Here is a 25,227-nt window from a genome sequence, read left to right as displayed (position 1 = left end):
CACAAAGCCAGACAACAGAATGCCCACTAGATTGTGTCTCTATAAATTGGGGGCAAGTTATTACATTGCTTTCAGCAGTGCTTCTCAAACTTGAGTGAGCAGCAGAATCACCTGAAGTGCTTGTTAAACCAGCCAGACCACACTCTCAGGGTTTCTCATTTGGTTAATTCTGGGCAAATTGGGGGCCCAATAAGTACCAGGTGATTCTGGTGCTGCTTGCATTGTTTGGTCAGTGCTCAGTCATGTCTGACTCTTTACGACCCCCTGACTGTGGCCCACCAGGCTCCTCTGTCCATGGGCTGCTCCAGGCAAGAACAGTGGAATGGGTTGCCGCTTCCTACTCCAGGGGACCTTCCGGACCCAGGGGTTGAACCCGCGTCTCTTGCGTCTCCTGCAGTGGCTCTTTACCACTGAGCCACCTGGGAAGTTGCTGCTCATCCAGAAAACAGATTTTGAGGCCCACTGGCTTACAGGAAGTTCTAGGAAAGTTTGGTAGGTAAGCAAATGTTTCTGTGTCAATATCTTTCAAGGCTGTAGGGTTCCTCTCATTCGCTATCCACAGAGGTTAGATTATAAAATTCTAGATAGTGAAGACTACATCTTGTTTGTTAGTGTAACTGAGGCTTTGCCTAGTGCTGGGCGTTTCTTAGCTGCTTGGATTTTTTGGTTTCTTTTTTTAAGAGGTAGCCTTTCTGCCTTCTTTCTTCTCCTTCATTGTGGCAACACTCCAGACAGCAATACGTTCTTTCAGACGTGTCTGTGTTGTGAAAAGTGCTTTGTATGACATGCCAATAATTGCTTCACAGGTGAAAATTCCTCCTCTGTTACGAACATAGCTGCATTTGGGGGTGGGAGGATAAGGTTTTTATGAGCCTGGACCATGGAGACAGGAGACCTGATGGAAGTCAAAACCTGGATTTGAATCTTGGCCTTGTTTTTTATTTGTCGTGCGAGTTGAGAGATTCACATAATCTGTGTCCTTACTTCACTGTTCAATTCAGTCACTCAGTCATATCCAACTCTTTGTGACCCCATGGACTGCAGCACGCAGGCTTACCTTCCATCACCAGCTCCGGGAGCTTGCTTAAGCTTGTGTGCATCGAGTTGGTGATGCCGTTCAACCATCTCATCCTCTGTCGTCCCCTTCTTCTCCCACCTTCAATCTTTCCCAGCATCAGGGTCTTTTCCAATGAGTCAGTTCTTCACATCAGATGGCCAAAGTATTAGAGTTTCAGCTTTAGCATCAGTTCTTCCAATGAATATTCAGGGGTGATTTCCTTTAGGAGTGACTGATTTGATCGTCTTGCAGTCCAAGGGGCTCTCAAAGAGTCTTCTCCAACACCACAGTTCAAAAGCATCAGTTCTTCAGTGCCCAACTTCATTGTTCAACTTCACTGTTATATAGTTTTTTTAATTTGGAATATTCATAACTTACCTTATGATACATCAAGACTTAAATGGTTTAATGCATTTAAAGTTCAACTGTATTCATTTCTTTTAGCTGAAGGTTTTTTTAAATTCTAACTTAAGGGAAATAATTATTCCTGGTAAAAATATTTAGCAATAGTAAAAAGGAATGACTGAGTACTTGCAAAAAAAAAAAAAAAAAGAGGTTAAATGATGTCTTAGCAACAGAGGTTTCTATAATGGGACAGAGATAAAGCTAGATCTGACTATCTCTGTGTCTATAAGGTGGGCAGGATGAGTAAGTGAAGGGGGGCTGTTGGTATGAGTATAAAGACGAAGGAATATACATACTGTAGGGAAAGAGCAAATTAACCAATATTGCTGTGGTCAGGCGCTCTCCCCCCACAAGTTGTAAACACGTGGTTGTGGAACAGCTGAGAGCGTTTGTAAAACTGCAGTTGCAGTGTCCTAAACAAGCACCAGCTGAAAAGTTCTTGTAGGTGAGGCAAGTCGAGCTGCATTGAGCTTCACAGTCGTCGTTGCCGCTGCATCAGCCGTTAGAGAGTAAAGCGTCTGCCTTGCTGATGCTCATAATAAATGTCCATAGTACTGTAGCTCCTCGAATGTTCTTCCAGCTTCCCTACGCACGTCTTGCCTACCCTGTTTTCAACGAACAGTGAGATACAGCAAGACAGATACAATTGATTGTGAAATGTTGCTTGCTTAAAATTGTACGTTTGTAAAAATACTCAATTTGCAAAATTTTATTTTGTATGCTTGGTTGTTGTTCAGTCACTCAGTTGCATCTCTTTGTGACCCATGGGCTACAGCATGCCAGGTTTCCCTGCCCTTCACTATTTCCTGGAGTTCGCTTAAAGGGAAAAGACTCTGACGTTGGGAAAATTGAGGGCAGGAAGAGAAGGGGGCAACAGAGGATGAGATGGTGAGATGGCATCATCAACTCAATAGGCATGTCTGGGTTTGTCATAGCTTTCTTTCCAAGGAGCAAGCGTCTTTTAATTTCATGGCCACAGTCACCATCTGCAGTGATTTTGGAGCCCAAGAAAATAAAGCCTGTCACCATTTCCATTGTTTCCCCATCTATTTGCTTTGAAGTGATGTGACCGGATGGCATGATCTTAGTTGTTGGATGTTGAGTTTTAAGCCAGTTTTTTCACTCTCCTTTTTCACCTTCATCAAGAGGCTCTTTAGTTCCTCTTCACTTTCTGCCATAAGGGTGGTGTCATCTGAATATCTGAGGTTATTGATATTTGTCCCATCAATCTTGATTCCAGCTTGTGCTTCATCCAGCCCAGCATTTTGCATGATGTACTCTGCATACAAGTTAGCTCAGCTGATAAAGAATCCTCCTGCAATGTATGAGACCTTGTTTTGATCCCTGGGTTTTGAAGATCCCCTGGAGGAGGGCATGGTGACCCTCTCCAGTATTCTTGCCTGGAGAATCCCCATGGACAGAGGAGCCTGGCTGGCTACAGGCCATGGGGTTGCAAAGAGTTGGACATGACTGAGTGACTAAGCGCACACACACACATTTCACTCTCCTTTTCCACCTTCATCAAGAACCTCTGTAGTTCCTCTTCACTTTCTGCCATTAGGGTGGTAGTATCTGCATATCTGAGGTTATTGATATTCCTCTTTGGCAATCTTTGATTCCAGCTTGTGATTCATCTAGCCCCTCATTTCACATAATGTATTCTGCATATAAGTTAAATAAGAAGAGTGACGATATATAACCTGAGATACTCCTTTCCCAATTTTGAATCAGTCCATTATTCCATGTGCTTATTCATTTTTAATAAGTGACAGAAAGAGTACTTATAGTTTAATGCCTGGTGTCTGACTTAATATCCATTATTTCAGTAGGTCTTAAGTTCTTAGTGATTAATCTACTACTTGAACTTTCAAAGAGATCTCTGAGATATAAGACCACTTTATAATAAAGCAAACTTAATATTTCTAAAGTTTTAATAAAATTTTAGTAATATCCAACTACTTATACAATCATGCTGATACTCTTCAAAGAATATATATTTTATATGGAGGGTCCAATATACTTGGTTTAAGTGTTGAATATACTGATTATTTTGGCCTGTTGCTTTATAGATTGTGAAACCAGATATTGTTTTGTTTTTTAATAAAGTTGAACAGATTTATTTTAATAAATTTTATATTTTAGAGTAGTTTCAGTTTCACAGAATTGAGCAAAAAGTAGATATTCATATACACCCTCTACCTCCATATATCTGGGACTTCCTCTACTATCAACATCCCATACAAGAGCGGGTCATTTGTTGTAATCAGTGAACCCACTTTGACACATCGTTGTCACCCAAAGTTCAAAGCTTACATTACGGTTTACTTGTGGTGTTATATATTCTGAGTCTTGACAAATGTGTAATTATATAAACCATTCCTACAGTCTCATACAGAATAATTTCACTCCCATAATAATAATAATAATTTCACTGCCTCTTCATCCCTCCCTCTCTTAGACCCTTAGCAAATAGTGATCTTTTCACTTTCTCCATAATTTTACCTCTTCATAATGTCATATTACTGGACTACTATAGAATGTGTGCTTTTCAGATTGACACCTTATATTTAGTAATGTTCATTTAAGTTTGCTTTTCATGGTTTGATAGTTCATTTTTCAGTGATGAATAATATTTTATTGTCTAGATGTACCACATTTCATTCATTCACCTACTGAAAGATATCTTGGTGGCTTTCAAGTTTTGGAAATGATGAATAAAGCTCATTGTGAAGCATGAGCGTCCTTGTGAAGGTTTTATGTGAACCTAAGTTTTAACTTCTTTGTGTAAACATCAAGGAATGCAATTTCTGGATCTTATGTAGAGAATATATATATATATAGTTTTACAAGAAACTGTAAACTGTCTTCTAAAGTCATTGTGTCATTTTATATTCTCAGCAACAGTGAGTGAGTGTTTCTATTGTTACAGCACTTAACAGCATTTGGTGTTGTCAGTGTTTTGAATTGTTGCCATTATAATAGTCAGTGGTATATCACGGATGTTTTAATTTGAAATTCCCTAGTGACATATGATATAGAGCATCAGTACATATATTAATGCCTTTTTACCCACCATATATGGGTTAGAGGAGCAGTTATTTAATATTTAAAGAAATGAATGATTAAATGAGTCAAATCAAAACCAAGGTTCTGACGTTAATAGTGAAATTTGAGGTGGAGAAAGGTAAATTTGCCATAAAATCTTTCCATGTCGTCATGAGAGCAACTTCCTTGTCCATAGCGTTCAGAGTGCTGAATGCATCTGAACACAGATGCAGCCTCCAAGAGCAGAATACTCCTTTACAGGCACTCTAGGTACTGTTGCTAACCATAAACAGGGGAACTTGTGTGACTGTCCCTCTGTGAACCGCCCTGTGAACACCCTTCGCGTGTTTGATCTAAGCCACAATATCATGTGTTCAGAGCACACTCTCTTTTAGTACTGTAAATATTAAAGAAACTGAAGAGCAGATAGACCCAACCAGACAACTACTAGGCAAGTACTGATGAGCAGAAATAAAGAAAATTAAAGTATGAATAAATAAGCCCTCCATCACAAAGTGAATCTGCACACCAAATTCCAAAATACATAAAATCCCTAGTGCTATAAAACATAGTAAATAAAATTAACAAAAAGAATTTAGTGTAGATAATTTTTTTTAATCTGTTTTCCTTTGTTTTACATGAACAGGCTGCATTGGTGGCTGTGAACAAGGCTGGGGGCTGCCGGGCAGTGTCTAAGCTGGCGGTTCCTTAGGGGGAGCGCAGCTCTTCATGTACCCTTCACTGTAGACCTGCCCTCCGCTGCCTTCGTCTAACACGGAGTGCGCAGCTTTGGGCGTGAGGCTCGCGGAGCCGTGAGGAAGGAAGGGGCCCTCGCCGTGTCCACGCCGCCTACCGCTACTCCCCGTTCGGGGTTGACCGAGGCCCTCCGGTCGGCCCGCCCAGGTGGGCCCAAGCCCTGGCGGAGCGCTGAGGAGGCCGAACCTGACGCTCTAGAGGAAGTGAAAGCTGTAACGCGGTTTCCGTAGGCGGACCTGGGGGAGAACCACTAACTCGGCTCTGAGAGTGCAAGTCTGCCCCTTTGCGGCCCTGGGCCTGTGGAGAGACAGGGCGCCCACGTTTGGGTGTGGGCTTTGCGGGGGCGAGGAGGGCCGGAAGGTGAGGGCTGGCCTGACGGGATGAGGCGGGAACTATGGCGGGGCGGGGCTGTGTTTTAGGCAGCTGTACCGCTTGTATTTGAACGTGGAAAATATATTCTAACACTTCTCTCTTTTGGGGGGGAGGCATCCTGTGCCTAAGGAAATGGTCAAATATATTTTGTTAAAACTCCAAAAAGAGAATTCAGTTCTCTCACAAAGTCAAAGAAAGAGGGAGATTTCTCAGTTGCTCTAAGTCGCTCAGATGGGTTCCCAAGATGAACGGGCTTTATTGGGCTGGGAATTCTCAACAAGAATTGCGGACAGAAGGTGGCAGGTGTTCAAGTCTTCAGTGGGCAAATCAGGAAGAGAATGTACTCAGGAGTAATTTCAAGCTGATGTTTTCTAGTGATTTCACAACAAATTTACTTTGCCTTGTGACTGCTCTAGGAGCGAAGTTATTTTATAAACCATAATTTATTTTATTGCCTAGAGGGTTTTTATTCCCTGGTAAAAGTGTATGTGTCTGGAATTGAAAGCTCAAAGACCGATTCCATGTGTACATACATTCTGGTTATTGTCCACACATTATTCAATAGAAATCTGGGACTTATCTTCATTATTTGCTTGTTTATCCCCAAGCAGAAAATGAGTGAAAACTATACAACATGATGAAGACCTTGCGTTCTGGCAAAGATGAGACCTGAACTAATCCCAGCTCTACCACTTAGTAGCTGCTGAACATGTGTAGGCTAAACAACATTATTCAGTCTCAGATTTGTCATTTCTAAAATGGAGATGATTTAGAATTTTTTGCCTCTAGAGTTGCTGCAAAGAATCAATGAAATAACATATGTAAAGTAACTTTGTACAATACCTGTTGCAAAATAAGCATTCAAGAAATGCTACTGTAAACACACACTCTCAATACTCAGTCGATGCCCCCCCACCGCCCCAGTTTTATTGAGTATAATTATAATATAATACTGTCTTAAGTTTAAGGTGTATAGCATGTTGACTTGATACATTTATATATTGCAATATAATTACTACTGTAGATTAGCTAACACCTCCTTCAGCTCACCTAATTACCATTTCTTTTTTGGTGTGTGATGAGAACATTTCAGACCTACTCTTTTAGCAACTGTATATGATACAGGATCATTATATATAAAATCGCAGTGTTTGTACATTAGATCCCCAGAACTTATTCATCTTCTGACTAGAAGTTTGTACTTTTTGACCAGTCTTTCCATTTTCCAACTGTTCAGTTCCCAATAGTCACTATTCTACTCTCTTTTCTTACAAGTTCAGTTTTTTTTAGATCCTACATAGGAAATATTATGCAATATTTATCTTACTCCATCTGACTTATCTCACTTATCATAATGCCTTCAAAGTCCATCTGTATTGTTGCAAAAGACAAGATTTCCTTCTTTCTCATCAATGGATAACACTCCAAAGTGTGTGTATGTGTATATATGTATATTGATATATAACCATTATGATATATTCTTTATCCATTCATTCACTGGTAGACAGGTTGTTTGTATATCTTGGCTATTATAAATAATGCTGCAGTAAACGTGGGAGTGCAGGTATCTTTTCTATATCCTGCTTTAATTTCCTTTGGATATATCCCAGAAGTGTTGTTGCTGGATCATAGGGTAACCTCTATTTTTAATCGTCTTGAGGAAACTTCATACTGTTTCCATAATGGCTGCACTAATTTACATTCCCACCCTTAGTACAATAGTATTCCCTTTTCTCTACATCCTCAAAAACACTTGCTATCTCTTGTCTTTTTGATAACAGCCATTTTAACACGTGTGAAATACCTCATTGTGATTTGCTTTACATTTCCCTAATAACTAGTGATGTTAAGCACTTTTTCTTGTACCTATTGGTCATTTATATGTCTTCTTGGGAAAATGTCTGTTCAGTTCCTCACTCATTTTTAATGAGTTTTTTGTTATTGTTTCTGAGTTGTATGAGTTTAATTCCCCCAACAAAATATTGCCTAAAACTTAACTGCTAAGTAAACCTATGTGGGGACAGCTGTTAGATATCTTCATGAATTTGAAATCCAAAATTCTTCCTGCTTTATTCTCCTAAAGAGTAAATCTGATCATGTGACTTTCTTGCTAAACATCCAATGTCATGGCTTCAGTGGCTTATAGGGCCCTGTTTGACTCACCCCAAAGCCCCTCTCCCATCCTATCTTTCAACTCTTTTCCACATCCTAGGTTCTAGTACTGGAGAAGGCAATGGCACCCCACTCCAGTACTCTTGCCTGGAAAATCCCATGGACGGAGGAGCCTAGTGGGCTATGGTCCATGGGGTCGCTAAGGGTCGGACACGTCTGAGTGACTTCACTTTCACTTGTCACTTTCATGCATTGGAGAAGGAAATGGCAACCCACTCCAGTGTTCTTGCCTGGAGAATCCCAGAGACGGGGGAGCCTGGTGGGCTGTCATCTATGGGATCACACAGAGTCAGACACGACTGAAGTGACTTAGCAACAGCAGGGTCTAGTACACATACTCTTCTCTCTCTCTTGCCATTTCTTATTATTTGATTGAATCCTTTACGCATCTAAAGGCAGCTCAGTGCCATTCCCTGAGTAGGTGCCTCCCCAGAGCCTTGCTACTACTGTCAGATTCCTCCATGCATGTGACCTTCTTGAAGAGAGGGGTGGTTTTACCTCCATTCCTGGTACATAAAAAGTTTCTGTAAATGTTGATATGAGTATTAATGCTTTATTTCATGAAGTTATTTCTGGAATGAATGGTGTCTCATTTATTTAACAACACTTTTTAGCCCATTAGAATGAGAGTTGTCTGATAAGGGAAGGGGAGTTTAATGACAGAAGAAGCAGGTTCTGTTTCCAAGAGAGTTGTCTATTTTAAAAGACCAAATAAAACATATAGAGAAATACTGTTGAAAGCAGTGTTTTCTACAATAAACTTTTATTTCTAAGAGCAATTAGAGAACTCAAGAGCTAGAAATGTATGTCATCTTCTAAAGTAACAGTTAGTTAGTTCAGTCGCTCAGTCGTGTCCGACTCTTGGCGATCCCATGAATTGTAGCATGCCACACCTCCCTGTCCATCACCAACTCCCGGAGTTTACTCAAACTCATGTCCATCGAGTCGGTGACACTATCCAGCCATCTCATCCTCTGTCGTCCCCTTCTCCTCCTGCCCCCAATCCCTCCCAGCATCAGGGTCTTTCCCAATGAGTCAGCTCTTCGCATGAGGTGGCCAAAGTACTGGAGTTTAAGCTTCAGCGTCAGTCCTTCCAATGAACACCCAGGACTGATCTCCTTTAGGATGGACTGGTTGGATAAAAATTGTGATTTCAAAACTCTGAGACTTCTTGGAGTGCTGTCATAATCTTCAAGAGTAGTCTTTATTTTTTGCAAGACAAATTGAACTTCATTGAAATAATAAGAACTAGTATTTATTGAGTGCTTATTATGTGACAGTCACTGTTATAAATGTTTTGTTTATGCCATCTCACTTAATACGACCACCCCATTGGTCATAATAGTTATCTAGTTTTATGAGAGGAAAAACAGAGGCATCAAAAACCACAGAACTTATAAAAAAGTGAGATTTAAATACAGTTGTTTTAAGACAGACAGAACTGAGTTGTTCTGTCTGAACAACTGAGTTGTTCTAAAAACTCAGTCACTGTGCCATATTGTATTCATACTGTTTGAAAAGTGGTCTTGTAGGTCTGTGATGAGGCCAACCTGTTCAGAGAATATCTAATTAATATACTCAGTAAATTGAAACATATTAAAACTATCTTTTTACCTGTCATCAGAAAAAGTCACCAACTCACACCCCTTCTTAATAGTCCTGAAGCTGCAAGAAATCTGAGAGATGACCTAGATATTCTTCATTATTTCACAAATGTCGACATTGAGTGTCTAGTGACACTGATTATTAGAGGTAGTATGTTGCTAAGCTAAGAATAAAATTCTCATGAAGCACTCATACATTTTCTAATGAATTAGAGCCAAGGTCAGTATGCCATCCTGTTCCTGAGATAACCTTGATGAGGAAATCTTTGAGCACTTATAAAACTTTTGTTATGCCTTTAATTGGAGTTCAAATTGGCGAAGCTGAAACTTATCTGGGGTCCCTACCATCACTTGACTGAGGGTGGTTTAAGTGTTTACAGAATGATCCTGCCACTCATGTCTACTCAATTCTACATCATTCTATAAAAATGTAAATCTTAATTAAAGTAGCAATTAGTTTACATACAGATTAAATCATAGCATTATATTTAAACAAGGGAATTACTTGGGAAAATAGTGTTGTTTGGTTTTCAACTATCTTTCTTGCTGCCTGCATTATGTTTTAGTATAATTTTAAAGAGAATATCTAAGTCTTTGTTTGACCAGATGTGCTTCAGCTGTCCAAGTGCTGCATTTATATTATATAACAATGGCTGACTCCCTTTGGCCTTTTTCTCCATTATAGATTTGAAACTATTTTATAGACAATTTTATTTTCATCCATTTTGAAATTCTACTTTTTCCTTTTATGTGGCTTAGAATAAATAGACCTTGTATGTTTCTTATTTTATGCAGTTCCTATGCAGCTGAGCTTTATTAAATGGGAGGATATTTTCTCTCCTTTATTGATCTCTTCACTCCTTATTTTAAGACAAAAATCATCTTTAAATTTTAAAGAGTCATCAGTTGTAAAGTGGATTGTGATTTAACAGCATTCTTGGGGTGGTGGGAACCAAAAATAATAAACGATAAGTGCCTAATATTGTAGACCATATCCTGATTTCAGAAGCATTAAAAAGTGAAAAAACTGTGCATCCTACAAATTGGTGAAATACATGTTCATGGCTTATATCAGTCCAGTAACCCATCCCTCTCCTGAGATGTGCTCAATAAGAGACTCTTAGGGAATTTGTAAAATATTATAACATCTGCAGATACTTTAGAACCAAAGTATTTGTCACATATTACTCAGAAACTGTTGCTTTTCTTTATATGGGATATAATGTTTTGAGTTCCAACTGTATTTGAAAGAACATGTCCAATTTTTTTCAGGCATTTAAAAAACATTGCAATTGAAACAAATGTGGCTCACAAGCATTCTTATATAGTGGTTTGTGCAGTTTTAGAAACTTCTAAAAAGGAGATGCTACCTGCCGTGAGACACAGAACTCTCTGGTTTTATTTTGAATACCACTGCAGGTGTTTTTACTTTTGGTTTATACTTAATTGCCCGTTGAAGACATTAACACATGTTTTCAGCTGCCTGGCAGCAGTGATATATTTTATTTAAATCCAGAAAATAATGTGATAAGCATATTTACATAATTTATTACGTTTGACAAACCTAAGTGTTTCCAGATTTTGACTTTCACCATGAAAATTCAGTGAGACCTCATCAACCTACCTTGTAATTAAGTACACTGATTTACAGCCTCTTTTTCAATTGTCACAATAATTCTATTCCTGTCTTATAATTATAGAACCCTCCTCCTACTTGGTTCCTGCCTATTTTCTGAGCCTCATTCCCCAGGTTTTCTCTATCCTACATGAAATAAATTCATGCTTTGCTTGATTGAACCATTATTGGTTTCTGTTCTTTGCAAACAAAAATTCAAATTTCATTTGAAAGTACTATGTAAAGTATAAAGGCATAATAATTTTAGAATTTTTACATTTCCATACAGCAAAATGAATAGAGATAGACTAGATTTATGTATGTTGAATGTATGTTGGATTTGAGCTAGCACGTGCATATATGCTTTGTCACTTCAGTCATATCTGACTGTTTGCAACCGTATAGATTATAGCCCCCCAGGCTCCTCTTTCCATGGGATTCTCCAAGCAAGAATACTGACGTAGGTTGCCATGCCCTCCTCCAGGAGATCTTCTTGACTCAGGGATCGAACCCAGGTCTCTTATGTCTCCTGCTTTGGCAGGTGGGTCCTAGCACCACCAGGGAAACCCAAGCTACCATGCAAGCTGCAGTGAAAATGTGATGCTTTACGTTTGAGGCAAAATTCAAAACTAGATTAACAGATCTGCCTATTATATTTTCTTATTATCAGAGTTGAGTTTGAGTTTTATCATATAGATAAGAGGAGATATTAAGTGACATTTTAGGTAGGTTCTCAAGAAACTAGGTTCCCAAGAAGGTTGGGACATTTGTTTTAAGCCACCCCAGATTTGTGCAGCGTCCAGTTGGGAGACTTTCTTTTAGTAGGTAGTAAGCAGGGTCTGTATTTCATTTAGTGAAGCCAAAATAGATGGATATGTTCTCTGCCCACATCCTGATCCAAGCATGAGCATTAGATATAAGCTTGGATGTTTGGGTTTGGTGTGGGGGAGGCTACTACTCTGAATCCTAAGATATTGACAAAATTACAGTTATGTAGAGAGGGTGGACAAAAAGATTTAAGCCAACACTAAGAGAACAGAGAAGCTGAAGCTAGAAGCATACGGCTAAGGAACCCAGGATTATACATACTAGCTTTAGATAAGTGTGAAGGAGAGTAGGGAGCCATCAACATCACCAGAATTCAGTTCTCTCTCTCCATACTCATGTGTTCTTTTTTCTATGTTATATTCAGTCTCAGATGAGTTTTGATGTATTGATGACCCTCAGTATATTTTCCTAAGTAATTCTGGAAAATAAGCATTTATATTTGAGTCTCATCAGCAACTTTTATGTTACTTTACCAAATGTGGATCAAGCATCTGATTGGCTGAGTTTTAATCTTATCCTTTTCCTTGATAGAGTGTGTAAAGTTAGTATCACATAGCCACATAGAATTAGCGTGGAAAAATGTTTCTCCCAAGAAAAATCAGGATGTGGTTATTAGAAAAAGGATAGTATAAGTTTGATAGGCAGGGAAATCAGACACCTAAACATTTCATGATTCTTTTAATCTACTTTTTCTTATGTCCCAGCAAATCATACTCGTAGCTGGATCGTAGAATTAGGGTTATAATTACATGTATAAGTTGTTATTTTAGACCTTCTGAAAGCATCATCCAATTTGATAGGGATGAGATCCATTGTTTAGAGGGTGGATAAAAATGCTACATGTCTGATTACAAAATTGTTAGGAGTATGTTCTTAATGCCTGAATGATTTGTTGTTGTCCAGTTGCTCATTCATGTCCACCTCTTTGAGATCCCATGGACTGCAGCATGCCAGGCTCCTCTGTCCTCCAGCACCTCCCAGAGTTTGCTCAAATTCATGTCCATTGAGTCAGTGATGCTTTCTAACTAGCTCATCCTCTGCTGCCCACTTCTCTTTTTGCCTTCTATCTTTCCCAGCATCAGGGTTTCTTCCAGTGAGTCGGCTCTTCACATCAGGTGGCCAAAGTATTGGAGCATCAACATCAGTCCTTTCAGTGAATATGCAGGACTGATTTCCTTTAGGATGGACTAGTTTGATCTCCTTGCAGTCCAAGGGACTCTTGGGATTCTTCTCCAGCACCACAATTCAAAAGCACCAATTCTTTGGTGCTCAGCATTCTTTATGGTTCAACTGTCACATCTGCACATGACTACTGGAAATAGCAAGTCTTAATTCTTTCCGAGATTGAAGAGATGTGGTCACTAGCATCGAATGAAGAGGTTAAGTCAGCGAATTTTCTGGGAGTCAGTGTTCCCTCTCCAGTGCTCTGTGCTGTCTATGTTTCTGAAAAATATGTCATTTAAGAAAAATCTCAGTATGGGTCTTGCAAGTCTTACTTTCATCCCACAATGGGCCCCATTATGGGTGATTATAACTGATTATCTTCAGTTACGGATTTATTTCAAAATAGTGAAATAGTCTAGTTCTTAAGCTCTGGAAATAATATTTATCTTAATGGAAACATATTGTTTGCATGGTTGCCCAGAATTATCAACTGCCAGAGCAGACTGTGGATACACAGCATAATCATCGCTCATTTTGGAGATGGCCACAGGATATCCATGTGGGACAGTCTTCCTTGTGCTAATATAGTTGCATTGTCCAAGTCTGTCACACACATTTGAAAAGAAATATTCACTGCTTTATCACTTTAGAATTTAACATAATGAACAAATGAAAGAAATATCAAATAAAAGAAAGGAAAAAGAAAAAAGGGGGTAAAATCTTTAAGTGAAGATGAAAATTTTAAATAGTATGGTAAAACTTAAAGTATTAAATTTTAAGGAGAAATATATTATTAGCTTTATTATCCTTTCTAATTACTCATGTATGGATATTAACACATAAGACCTTAGATGTCCTTCACTCAGCGTGTCTCTATTTTATTTATTTAATATTCCTGTTTTTAGATATTTTAACTTATTTTGAAATAATTGTTTCCAGTTTTGTTGAAAATTAATTGACACATATCACTGTATAAGTTCAAGGAGTACATCATGATGGCTTACTTTATGTATATGTGAAATGATTATCACGGTAGGTTCAGCAAGCATCCGTCTTCTCATATAGATGTAGTAAAAAGAAAAGAAAGATCAAAGGGAAAGCATGTTTTCCTTGTGACCAGCCCTCTTAGGATGTTCTCTCTTGACATTTTTTCTGTGTGTCATCCATCAGAGTTAGCTGCAGGTACCCTGCTGCACTTTACATTCCTAGTACGTATAATATTTACCTTATAATTTCAGATTTCTGCCTCTTGGTCATCCTTCTCTACTTCCTCCTCCTTCTCCCCTCCACTTCTGGTAACCATAAGTTTGATCTCTTTTTCTGCGAGTTTGGTTGGTTGGTCTTAATTTCTCTATCTGACTTACCTCATTTCAGATTTTGTCCATGATTTCACAAATGATAAGCATTTCTTCTTTTTAATCACACACACACACATACATATATACACACATACATTCACACATATATCACAATTTCTTTGGCCATTCATCCATCGGGGGGCACTTAGGTTGGTTCCATGTCCAGAATTATAAATAATTCTGCTGTGAACATGGGGGTACAGATACTTTTCCAAGTTAGTTTTTTTTTTTTTTTTTTTTGGTGGAAGTAGAATTGTTGGATCATATGGTAGTTCTGTTTTTAATTTTTTGAGGATCCTCTGTACTGTTTTTCATAGTGGCTGTAGCAATTTACAGTCTCACCAGCAGTGCAGAGTTTCCCTTTTCTTTGCATTTATGCCAGCATTTGTTATGTCTTGTCTTTTTGATGATGGCCATTCCAACAAGCATGAGGTAATACTTTATTGTTTCAATCTGCTTTTCCCTAATGACTAGTCATGTTGAGGATAATCTCACATACCTGTTGGCCTTTTGTATGTCTTCTTGGAGAAGTGTCCATTTAGGTCCTTTGTCCAGTTTTTTAAATTAGGTTATTTGGCTGTTTGCTGTTGCATTGTACAAGTTCTTTACATATTTTGAATATTAACTCCTTACTTGCACCATTTTTTTTTTGCCATTTCATAGGTTTTATTTTTACTTTGTTGATGGTTTCTTTTGCTGTACAGAAGTTATTTAGTTTGATACAGTCCCACTTTTACTGTTGCTTGTGCTAAAGCAGGTTAAAACTATCAGATCCAAAAAGACATTACAAACATTGAGTAGCAAATTAATATAGAATGTTCTCATGTACCTTTCCCCAAAACCTCTTTATAACAACCTACAATGCTACTATAATTATTGAACCAGAAAATTAACATTGGATTTTACCAGTGTTTCCACTAAAGATCTCTAGCCTTAGAATGATGAAAATAATCTCTAGAGATACTGAAGAGATATACCTTATATTTAAAAACAGAAAAATCAAAAAAGAAAAATAGACAATTTATTAAAAAAATTTAAGATCCCCTGTATCAAAAATGTCATAAATAGACATGTACAGTAGGAAAACAAGGGTAATTTTTAACCTACAAACTGAGCAATACTGTAGAGTTAAAATATAAGTATGTGTCTCTTTACTGTAGTTTATGAGCTTTTAGATACAGGAATACTATACATTAAAGACTTTTTAAACCCTTAATCTTATGTTTTGCTATATGATGAGTACAAATATTTGCAAAAAAAAAAATCCATTACTAAATGAATCAATATAGTTTCTCATTTGTATAAAAAATTCCATGGTATTTAAATTCTAAATAAGTTTTTTAGAGTTTCAACTCATACTCGAAGAGGAAAAGTTAGACAAAGGAGTCTTTCCAGCTGAGGGAGCTATAACCACTCTCTGCATGACAGGAAAATAAATTGGGAAATGATGTTCATATTCAGGTGGGGATTGTGTGTGAAGAAGTCTTAAATTTGATGTATTCATTCATTCAGTTATTCATTCACACTACATAAATTTAGTTCAGTTTGCTTATGATGCTCATCTAATTGACTCTCTTTAGAGTAGTTATGTATGAGATGTGCTTTCCGTCACATTGTTTGCTACTGTAGAGACAGTATAAGGTCTAAATCCTGTGAGTTTTTACAGAGTTTTCTGCTCTCTTTTATCCTTCCTGTCTAAAAGAAGAGCAGGTACTCAGTTATGGGACAAAGACACAAAAGCCCGAGTGTCCTGAGGAAGATGTAATTGACTCCCTCTAAGGGTTTAGATTCCGATGACTCACACTGCGCCTCCATTTCTGAAGCAACAAACATTTGTCTATGAATCTAGGTCAAGTCCAGCAGATAGCACTCTTATGAGGCCTGGAAGAAGAAGTGGTTTCTGAGCATCAAAATGCCCTTTGAGTGCGATGCACAGGTGTCAGAAACATGAGGACTCTAAAACCATAGTGTTGAAAGGAAATTCAGACCCTAGTGCATCCATGACTGTATTAAACTAGATTCCAAGGTGATGCGTAACCAGATGATGGTAGAAATAAATGCTTGCTCTTTAGAGGGTGCTTTCAGAAACTAGTATCAATTACAAATTTGAAACCAAAATTATTTTAGAAAACAGCATACATAAATACAATAAACAGATTTAAATGTAAGACCAAAGAAAGTTCCATATGTTCTAATAACTGTATTAATGCCAATACATCAAATCCATCGATTTTTGTTGAATAAAAAAACAATCTTTTATAGTACAGATTCTACTCAATTTATGCAAACAGCTACATCTCGTATCATGAAGGACTTACCTGTGAACAAAACAGAAACGCTGCTGATATAATTTAAAGAAATTGTTAATATTTTATAACTTCTTAGCAATGAAACTATGTTTCTTTCCTCAGAATAAAAGCTTGAAACACAAACTCTTGTTTGGAAACAAGCTATGTGGCCTGCGTGCAGAAGAGGTGAGTAAGTTTTCCTTTCTTATAGCTTTAACTGAATAGAAACAGTATTAGTGCCAGATATTTTTTTTTAACCCAGACACCTGGTGACTCTATTCCCTTAAAACATAACTGCAAACACTGGAATAAGAAAATAAAGACACATTTTAAACTTTTAGGTATTTTGGATGTTTTAACATTTCATCACCAAATAGAAAAAATGTTAAGCCACTTAAGTGTTACTTTCCTAAGTGATATTCTGGATTCCTTCCTTAACTGGATTATTAAGAGTTCCTTACTAGCAAACACCTGGAAGTCCATGAAGTTTTCACTTTCGGTACCCTCTATGTGGTGATAAAGAATCCTCCTGCCAGTGCAGGAGAGGCGGGTTCAATCCATGGATCTGGAAGATCCCCTGGAGAAGGGAATGACAGCCCACTCAAGTGTTCTTGCCTGGGGAATGCCATGGACAGAGGAAGCTGGCAGCCTGCAGTCCGTGGGGTCACAAAGAGCTGGACATGACTTAGCGACTAAACAACAACATCTGCACTGTGATGTCTATACCTGTTGGAGTGACACTAGAGCGGCAAAATGAGGATTCCAGGACTGAACATAAAATGAAAGAAACAAATAAATTCACTGGTTCTATTTGATGGACAAAATATTGTCTCATACAATATTGCCCCTTAAGTGAGGGAAAACGTCATTCTGTTTAATCCAGGTTTAGTTAAAATCCATTTTTTCTTTTCCTGATCTTCCAAATGAATCTGTAATGTTGTAGAAATATAGCTCACAGTCAGTAGTCCTTAGTGACAGTAAAGAAAGTAGAAATAGTGCCATAGTAACTGATACTTCGAGGAGAAGGGACTGCACTCAATGTGTTAAGTTGGAGCCTCAAAGGGGCATACAAAAAGACTAGTTGTGCAAAAAAAAAAAATAATAATAATAATAATAATGGAAAAGCCTGTGAATGATAAGGCCCAGGCATGTTAGTCTTCAGTGAAAACCAGATACTTCTGAAAGGAAGGGGGAAGGAGGGAGGTTTAGGTAGAAAAAAAAACAGTCTAACACAAGTTTATCCCATTCCCCATAGCAGGGTGGAGAGGGAGGTGGGAGGAGGGATCGGGATGGGGAATACGTGTAACTCTATGGCTGATTCGTGTCAATGTGTGACAAAACCCACTGAAATGTTGTGAAGTGATTGGCCTCCAACTAGTAAAATAAAATTAAAAAAAAAAAAAAAGAAGAAAGGCAAAGAGCTGATGAACAACTTCTGTCATCTCCTAAATATGGAACCACCTCTTATTCCAAAAGCTATTTCCTGATATTGTCACCTTCTAGCAGAAGGAACAGGAAATATTACCTGGTGACTCATAAGCATTACTCTTTAGGAGTCTATCTAGAAATAATGGCACATATGTCCTTGTATCCTATTTGCCAGAACTAGGTCACAAGCCTAGCTAACTTGTAGGAACCTGGAAGAGGCCATTAGGTTGGTGTTCATGCAGAATTTGGGGTTTTTTAATTAAAGAAGGTGAGAATACTCCTTGGTGGACATGTATAAGTCACTATTGAGAGACTAGCGTGCAATGTGATTATCCATTTATAATATCGTTACAATAATATTATATATGAAATGAATAGAGCTGTTAAATACATTAAATTGAAAGCTTGATGCCCCAGAAGTGAAAAATCAAACTGAAAAGCATATATATATGAGCTTGTGTATTGTATTTTCTCCATTGTATTTTTCTATTTGGATATCAGTAGACTCTCATATTGTTTATATTTGCTAAGTTTCTAGATATATGGCATACATAGTGTGCAGTTTCTGAATATTACCTTTAAGAGGGTAAGCAAGTGGAGCTGTTTTGAATAAGGACCATCTGAATTGAAGCTATATTCTGTGATAATTTACATGTTCCCAGAGTTCACACAACACCCATGTACATGAAAAAGAGGTGACCCTAGGAGAAGGTGTGTGTGGTGTTTAGAAACAAACAAAAGAATGAAAAAACAACAATGACGACCTGGGTCTACCTATAGTTTTAGCCCCTTAGTTCAAGAAAGACTCATGTATTTTCCTCATCTTAGCTTCTTAGAGGACATATTATTTCTGCATTCTTATTTATGAATTCCCAGAGGTTTCATTTTCTTAATTCAACAAATCAATGCAGTTGGCTCCTGAAGGAAATGTCTGTGAAAAATTGTTTCTAATATTTGAACCTTTCAAGGGTGTGCCATTTACAGCATTTTCAAGATTCTACTCTAACTGATGATGCTTCAGGATTTAGTAATTATAACACCATCATAACACAGTCCCCCATTTTGCAAACTAAAATAATTTGCATGATTCAGAATTATATTTAATTCTGAATATAAAAGTAAACTGAATAACAGTTGCAGTTTGATAACTGAAAGACTCATAAACATTCAGTGAATGCTTATAAAAGTACAATATTTCAAAAATATAAGTGAGATGTACTTATTAAAGATGACTTTCATATCAGCACTGTTTACTAGGATATAGTAATTCCATGAGGATCATGTAATTTACTAGGTACTATGGTCAGCTACTTTTATTTTTTGGTTTTTCAATAGGCTTTATTTTTTAGAGATGTTTTAGGTTCATAGCAGAATTGAGCAGAGTTCAGAATTCCCATATACTCCTGCCCCCACACATAACTTCCACCATTATCAACATCCTCCACCAGAATGGTAAATCTTTATAATCAATGAAACTAAACTGATGCATGATTATCATCCACAGTCCCTAGTTTAGTTTAGGGTTCATTCTTGATGGTGTACATTCTATAGATTTTGACAAATATATGACATATATCTACCCTTACAGTATCATGTAGAATAGTTTCACTGACTTAATCTGTGGTTTAAGAAGCCCTTCAGGTAATTCTTGTGTACATTAAGATTTGAAAACTGTTTTATTACAGAATTTTTAAAGCTAAGTTGAAAAAAATAGTCAAGAAATTAAGACTGTATTAAATCCTGCATCTAAACCAAAGGTATACTTGATTTAGCCTATGCTTTTATTTTATTGAAGGATAATTGATTTTTATTAGTTTCAGGTATATAACATAGGCATTCAGAGTTTTATATTTTATTTAATAATGGCTATATTTGCTTGTGCTATACAATATATCTTTGATACTTAATTTACTTCATACATGATAGCTTTTATATCCTAATCCTATATATCTGCCTTGCCCCTCCCCATCACCCATTTCCTGTTGGTAACAGCTAGTTTGTCCTCTATACCTGTGAGTCTGTATTTTGTTTTTTTTTTTTTTTTAATTTAGATTTATTTATTTTTTTTTTGGTTCCACATATAAGAGGTAACATAGAATATTTGTCTTTCTCTCTTTGACTTTAATTGTATATATTTATACCAGCATCCTTTTTATCCATTCATCTTTGATGGACACTTCCATATCTTGGCTATTGAAGCAATGCTGCTATGAACATTTAGGAAGATATATCTTTTTGAATTCGTGTTCTTAGTCATTTGAGTAACTCCCATAGTGTTTTCTGTAGTGGTTGCACCAACTTAAAGCACCAGCAACAGTATACTTGGGTACTTTTTTCTCCACATCCTTAAGAACATTTGTTATTTGTAGACTTTTTGATGATAGCCATTCTGACAGATGTGAGGTAATATCTGTTTATGGTTTACCATTTGCATGGTCTTGATAATTAACAATGTTAAGCATCGTTTCATGTCTTACAGTTTCATGGATGGTTTCTTTTGCTGTGCAAAACTTCTTAAGTTTAATTAGGTCCCATTTGTTTATTTTTGGTTTTGTTTCTTTTCTTTTGAAGACAGATCCAAAAAACAATGCAATGATTTATGCCCTGCATATTTTCCTCCAAAAGTTTTTTAGTATTTGATCTTAAATTTAGGTCTTTAATTCTTCTTGGTTTAGTTTTGTATATGGTGTTACAGAATGTTCAATTTAATATTTCACATGTAGCTATTTTGGGCAGCTATATAAAATTGAATTTTATTGAGGTATTATTTTCATAGAATTAATCCCATTTAGGATTATACTTTGAGAGTTTGACCAATACTCAAGTTAGGGACTTCCTTCATAGCTCAGTGGTAGAGAACCTGCCTGCAATACAATGAGTTCAGTCCCTGAGTCGGGAAGATCCCCTGGAGAAGGAAATGGCAACCCACTCCAGTATTCTTGCCTGGAGAATCCCAGGGACAGAGGAGCCTGGTGGGCTGCCGTCTGTGGGGTCACACAGAGTCGGACACGACTGAAGCGACTTAGCAGCAGCAGCCAGTTTTCTTGCCTGGGAAATCCCATGAACAGAGGAGCCCGGCAGGCTATACAGTCCATGGGGTCATAAAAGAGTCAGACAAGATTTAGTGACTAAACAACAAAAACAACTAAACCTCCCACTTGATATTTTATATCTACCACCAACCCCCCAGCCATGTCAACTAGTAACCAGATTTACATCCCTAGTCTTTTGTCTTTTCTAGGATATCATATATATGGTATTATACAAAATAAAGGTTTTTTTGTGACTACATAGTATAAGATATTAGAAATCCACCCATATTGTTACATATTTCAGACTTTATTTAAAACATGGCTTACTCTTTTTTAGCATTCCACTTCATGGATGTACGATAATTTGTTTACTATTCACCACTTAAGGAACATGTAGGTTATTTACAGCTTTTGACTCTTATGGATAAAAATACTATAAGCATCTATGTATATATTATCACTTCTCTTGTATGAATACCTACAAAGAATTTCTGTCTAATTTATAAGAAACTATCAACCAGTTTCCCAAAATGACTATAGCATTTTGCATACTCACTAACCTGTTTTTCAAATATCACTTCATGTAACTGTGATAATCTATTCACATGTATTCTTTTTAATCCTGCTGAAGAATCAGAACCTATAATCTTAGACGTAGAAAGACAAATAATTGAGGTCCTAATGTTAGAATGTTTGAAATTGGATCTGCTCTGGAAAAGTAGGAATGCTTAATCAGCTATCTGTGGCTCACCAGAATGTATTCCAAACAGTAGACAAACATTTCTGCTGGGAGATATGTATTTCTTACAACACTTTTTTTGGTAACAGTCCTCATAAAAAGCATTATCCTAATAAGCACTGTTTATTATCTTAACAAACACTGTTCACCTTAACTTCTTAGCATTCTAGCTACTTCCCTCACCTCCTAAAACATTTGCTTGCTACCTCCCCTTTATATTCAATATATAATCTAGATGTAAACTTGACTGTCAACTGAAACTCATGTTTATTTAATCTTTAACAATTTATAAAATTAAAAATAAGTAGTAAAACTGAGCAATACATAATCTGCAGGTATATGTATAGATACACCTCAGTTCAGTTCAGTCACTCAGTTGTGTCTGACTCTTTGTGACCCCATGGATTGCAGTCTGCCAGGCTTCCCTGTCCATCACCAACTCCCAGAGCTTGCTTAAACTCATGTCCATTGAGTCAGTGATAATATCCAACCATCTCATCCTCTTTCATCCCCTTTTCCCCCATATTAAATCTTTCCCAGCATCAGGGTCTTTTCCATTGAGTCAGTGCTTCCCATTAAGTGGCCAAAGTATTGGAGCTTCAGCTTTAGCATCAGTCCTTCCAATGAATATTCAGGACTGATTTCCCTTAGGACTGACTGGCTTGATATCCTTGCAGTCCAGGGGACTCTCAAGAGTCTTATCCAACACCACAGTTGAAAAGTATCAATTCTTCGGGGCTCAGCTTTCCTTATCGTCCAACTCTCACATCTATACATGACTACTGGAAAAACATTAGCTTTGACTAGAGGGACCTTTATTGGCAAAGTAACGTCTCTGCTTTTTAATATGCTGTCTAATATGGTTATAGCTTTTCTTCCAGGGAGCAAGTGTCTTTTAATTTCATGGCTGCAATTATCATCTGCAGTGATTTTGGAGCCCCAAAAATGAAGTCTTTCACTGTTTTCCATTGTTTCCCCATCTATTTGCCATGAAGTGATGGGGCCGGATGCTACTATCTTAGGTTTTTTAATGTTGAGTTTTAAGTCAGCTTTTTCACTTTTCTCAAGAGGCTCTTTAGTTCTTCTTCACATTCTGCCATAAGGTTGGTGTCATCTGTGTATTGAGGTTATTGATATTTCTCCATATAGTCTTGATTCCAGCTTGTGCTTCATTCAGCCTTGCATTTTGCATGATGTACTCTGCATATAAGTTAAATAAGCAGAGTGACAATATATAGCCTGGACATACTCCTTTCCCAATATGGAATCAGTCCATTGTTTTATGTCTGCTTCTAACTGTTACTTCTTGTCCTGCATATAGGTTTCTCAGGAGTCAGGTAAGGTGATTTGGTATTCCCATCTCTTGAAGACTTTTCCACAGTTTGTTGTGATCCACACAGTCAAAGGCTTTGGTGTAGTCAGTAGAGCAGAGGTAGATATTTTTCTGGAATTTTCTTGCTTTCTTGATGATCCAACAGATGTTGGCAATTCGATCTCTGGCTCCTCTGCCTTTTCTAAATCCAGCTTAAACATCTGGAATTTTATGGATTGTGTTAATGTTGAAGCCTGGCTTGGAGAATTTTGACCATTGCTTTGATAGTGTGTGAGATGAGTACAATTGTGTGGTAGGTTGAACAATATTTCACATTGCCTTTCTTTGGGATTGGAATGAAAACTGATGTTTTCCAGTCCCGTGGCCACTGCTGAGTTTTCCAGATTTGCAGGCATTATTGAGTGCAGCACTTTTACAGCATAATCTTTTAGAATTTGAAATAGCTCAACTGGAATTCCATCACCTTCACTAGCTTTTTTCGTAGTGATGCTTCCTAAGGCTCACTTGACTTCACATTCCAGGATGTCTGGCTCTATGTGGGTGATGACACCATCCTGGTTACCTGGGTTATGAAGATCTTTTTTGTATAGTTCTTCTGTGTATTCTTGCCACCTCTTCTTAATATCTTCTGCTTCTGTTAGGCCACACCATTTCTGTCCCTTATTGTGCCCATCTTTGCATGAAGCATTCCCTTGGTATCTCTAATTTACATGAAGAGATCTCTAGTCTTTCCCCTTCTATTGCTTTCCTCTATTTCTTTGCATTGATTCCTGAGGAAGGCTTTCTTATCTGTCCTTGATATTCTTTGGAACTCTGCATTCAAATGGGTATATCTTTCCTTTTCTCCTTTGCCCTTAGCTTCTCTTCTTTTCTCAGCTATTTGTAAGGCTTCCTCAGACAACCATTTTGCATTTTTGCATTTCTTTTCCTTGGGGATGGTCTTGATCTCTGCCTCCTGTACAATGTCATACATCTCCGTCCGTAATTCTTCAGGCACTCTGTCTATCAGATCTAAACCCTTGAATCTTGTTCTCAGTTTCACTGTATAACCGTAAGGGATTTAATTTAGGTCATACCTGAATGGTCTAGTGGTTTTCCCTACTTTCTTCAATTTAAGTCTGAATTTAGCAATAAGGAGTTCATGTACCACAGTCAGCTCCTGGTCTTGTTTTTGCTGACTGTATACTGCTTCCATCTTTGACTGCAAAGAATATAATCAAACTGATTTCAGTATTGACCATCTGGTGATGTCCATGTGTAGAGTCTTCTCTTGTGAATTTGGAAGAGGTTGTTTGCTATGACCAGTGCATTTTCTTGGCAAAACTGTTTGCCTTTGCCCTGCTTCATTTTATACTCCAAGGCCAAATTTGCCTGTTACTCTAGGTATCTCTTGACTTCCTACTTTTGCATTCCAGTCCCCTATAATGAAAATGATATCTTTTTTGTGTGTTAGTTCTAGAAGGTTTTGTAGGTCTTCATAGAACTGTTCAGCTTCTTCAGCATTACTGATTAAGGCATAGATTTGTATTACTGTATTATTGAATGGTTTGCCTTGGAAATCAACAGAGATTTCTGTCATTTTTGAGACTGCATCCAAAAACTGCATTTTGGACTCTTGTTGACTATGAAAGCTACTCCATTTCTTCTAAGGGATTCTTGCCCACAGTAATAGATATAATGGTTATCTGAATTAAATTTGCCTATTCTTGTCCATTTTAGTTCACTGATTCTGAAAATGTTGATGTTCACTCTTGCCATCTCCTGTTTGACCACTTCCAATTTACCTTGATTCAAGGATCTAACATTCCAGGTTTCTATGTAATATTGTTCTTAGAGCATTGGACTTTTTACTTCAATCACCAGTCACATCAACAACTGGGTGTTGTTTTTCTTTGGGTCTGTCTCTTCATCCTTTCTGGAGTTATTTCTCCACTGATCTCCAGTAGCATATTGGGAAAATACCAACCTGGGAGTTGTTCTTTCAGTGGGTATGCCTAGGTGACTCATTCTGTGTGTGTGAATTTTGTGGGG

The 25,227-nt window shown here is 37.5% G+C and overlaps 1 protein-coding gene across 1 annotated transcript in view; it reads left to right on the top strand.

Annotated features, from left to right (window-relative positions):
- The window catches only part of LUZP2 (leucine zipper protein 2), a 483,423-nt gene that overhangs the window by 348,061 nt on the left and 110,135 nt on the right, over positions 1-25,227 (top strand). Inside the window, exon 6 of the mRNA XM_065936761.1 lies at positions 16,788-16,850. Within this exon, the coding sequence (XP_065792833.1) occupies positions 16,788-16,850 (63 nt within the window). The remainder of the gene's footprint in view (positions 1-16,787; positions 16,851-25,227) is intronic.

Source organism: Muntiacus reevesi, chromosome 5, assembly GCF_963930625.1.
Source record: "Muntiacus reevesi chromosome 5, mMunRee1.1, whole genome shotgun sequence".
In the NCBI taxonomy this organism is placed as follows: Eukaryota; Metazoa; Chordata; class Mammalia; order Artiodactyla; family Cervidae; genus Muntiacus; species Muntiacus reevesi.
The sequence above is the reverse complement of the archived record's forward strand: the minus strand, read 5'-3'. Positions and strand labels throughout refer to the sequence as shown.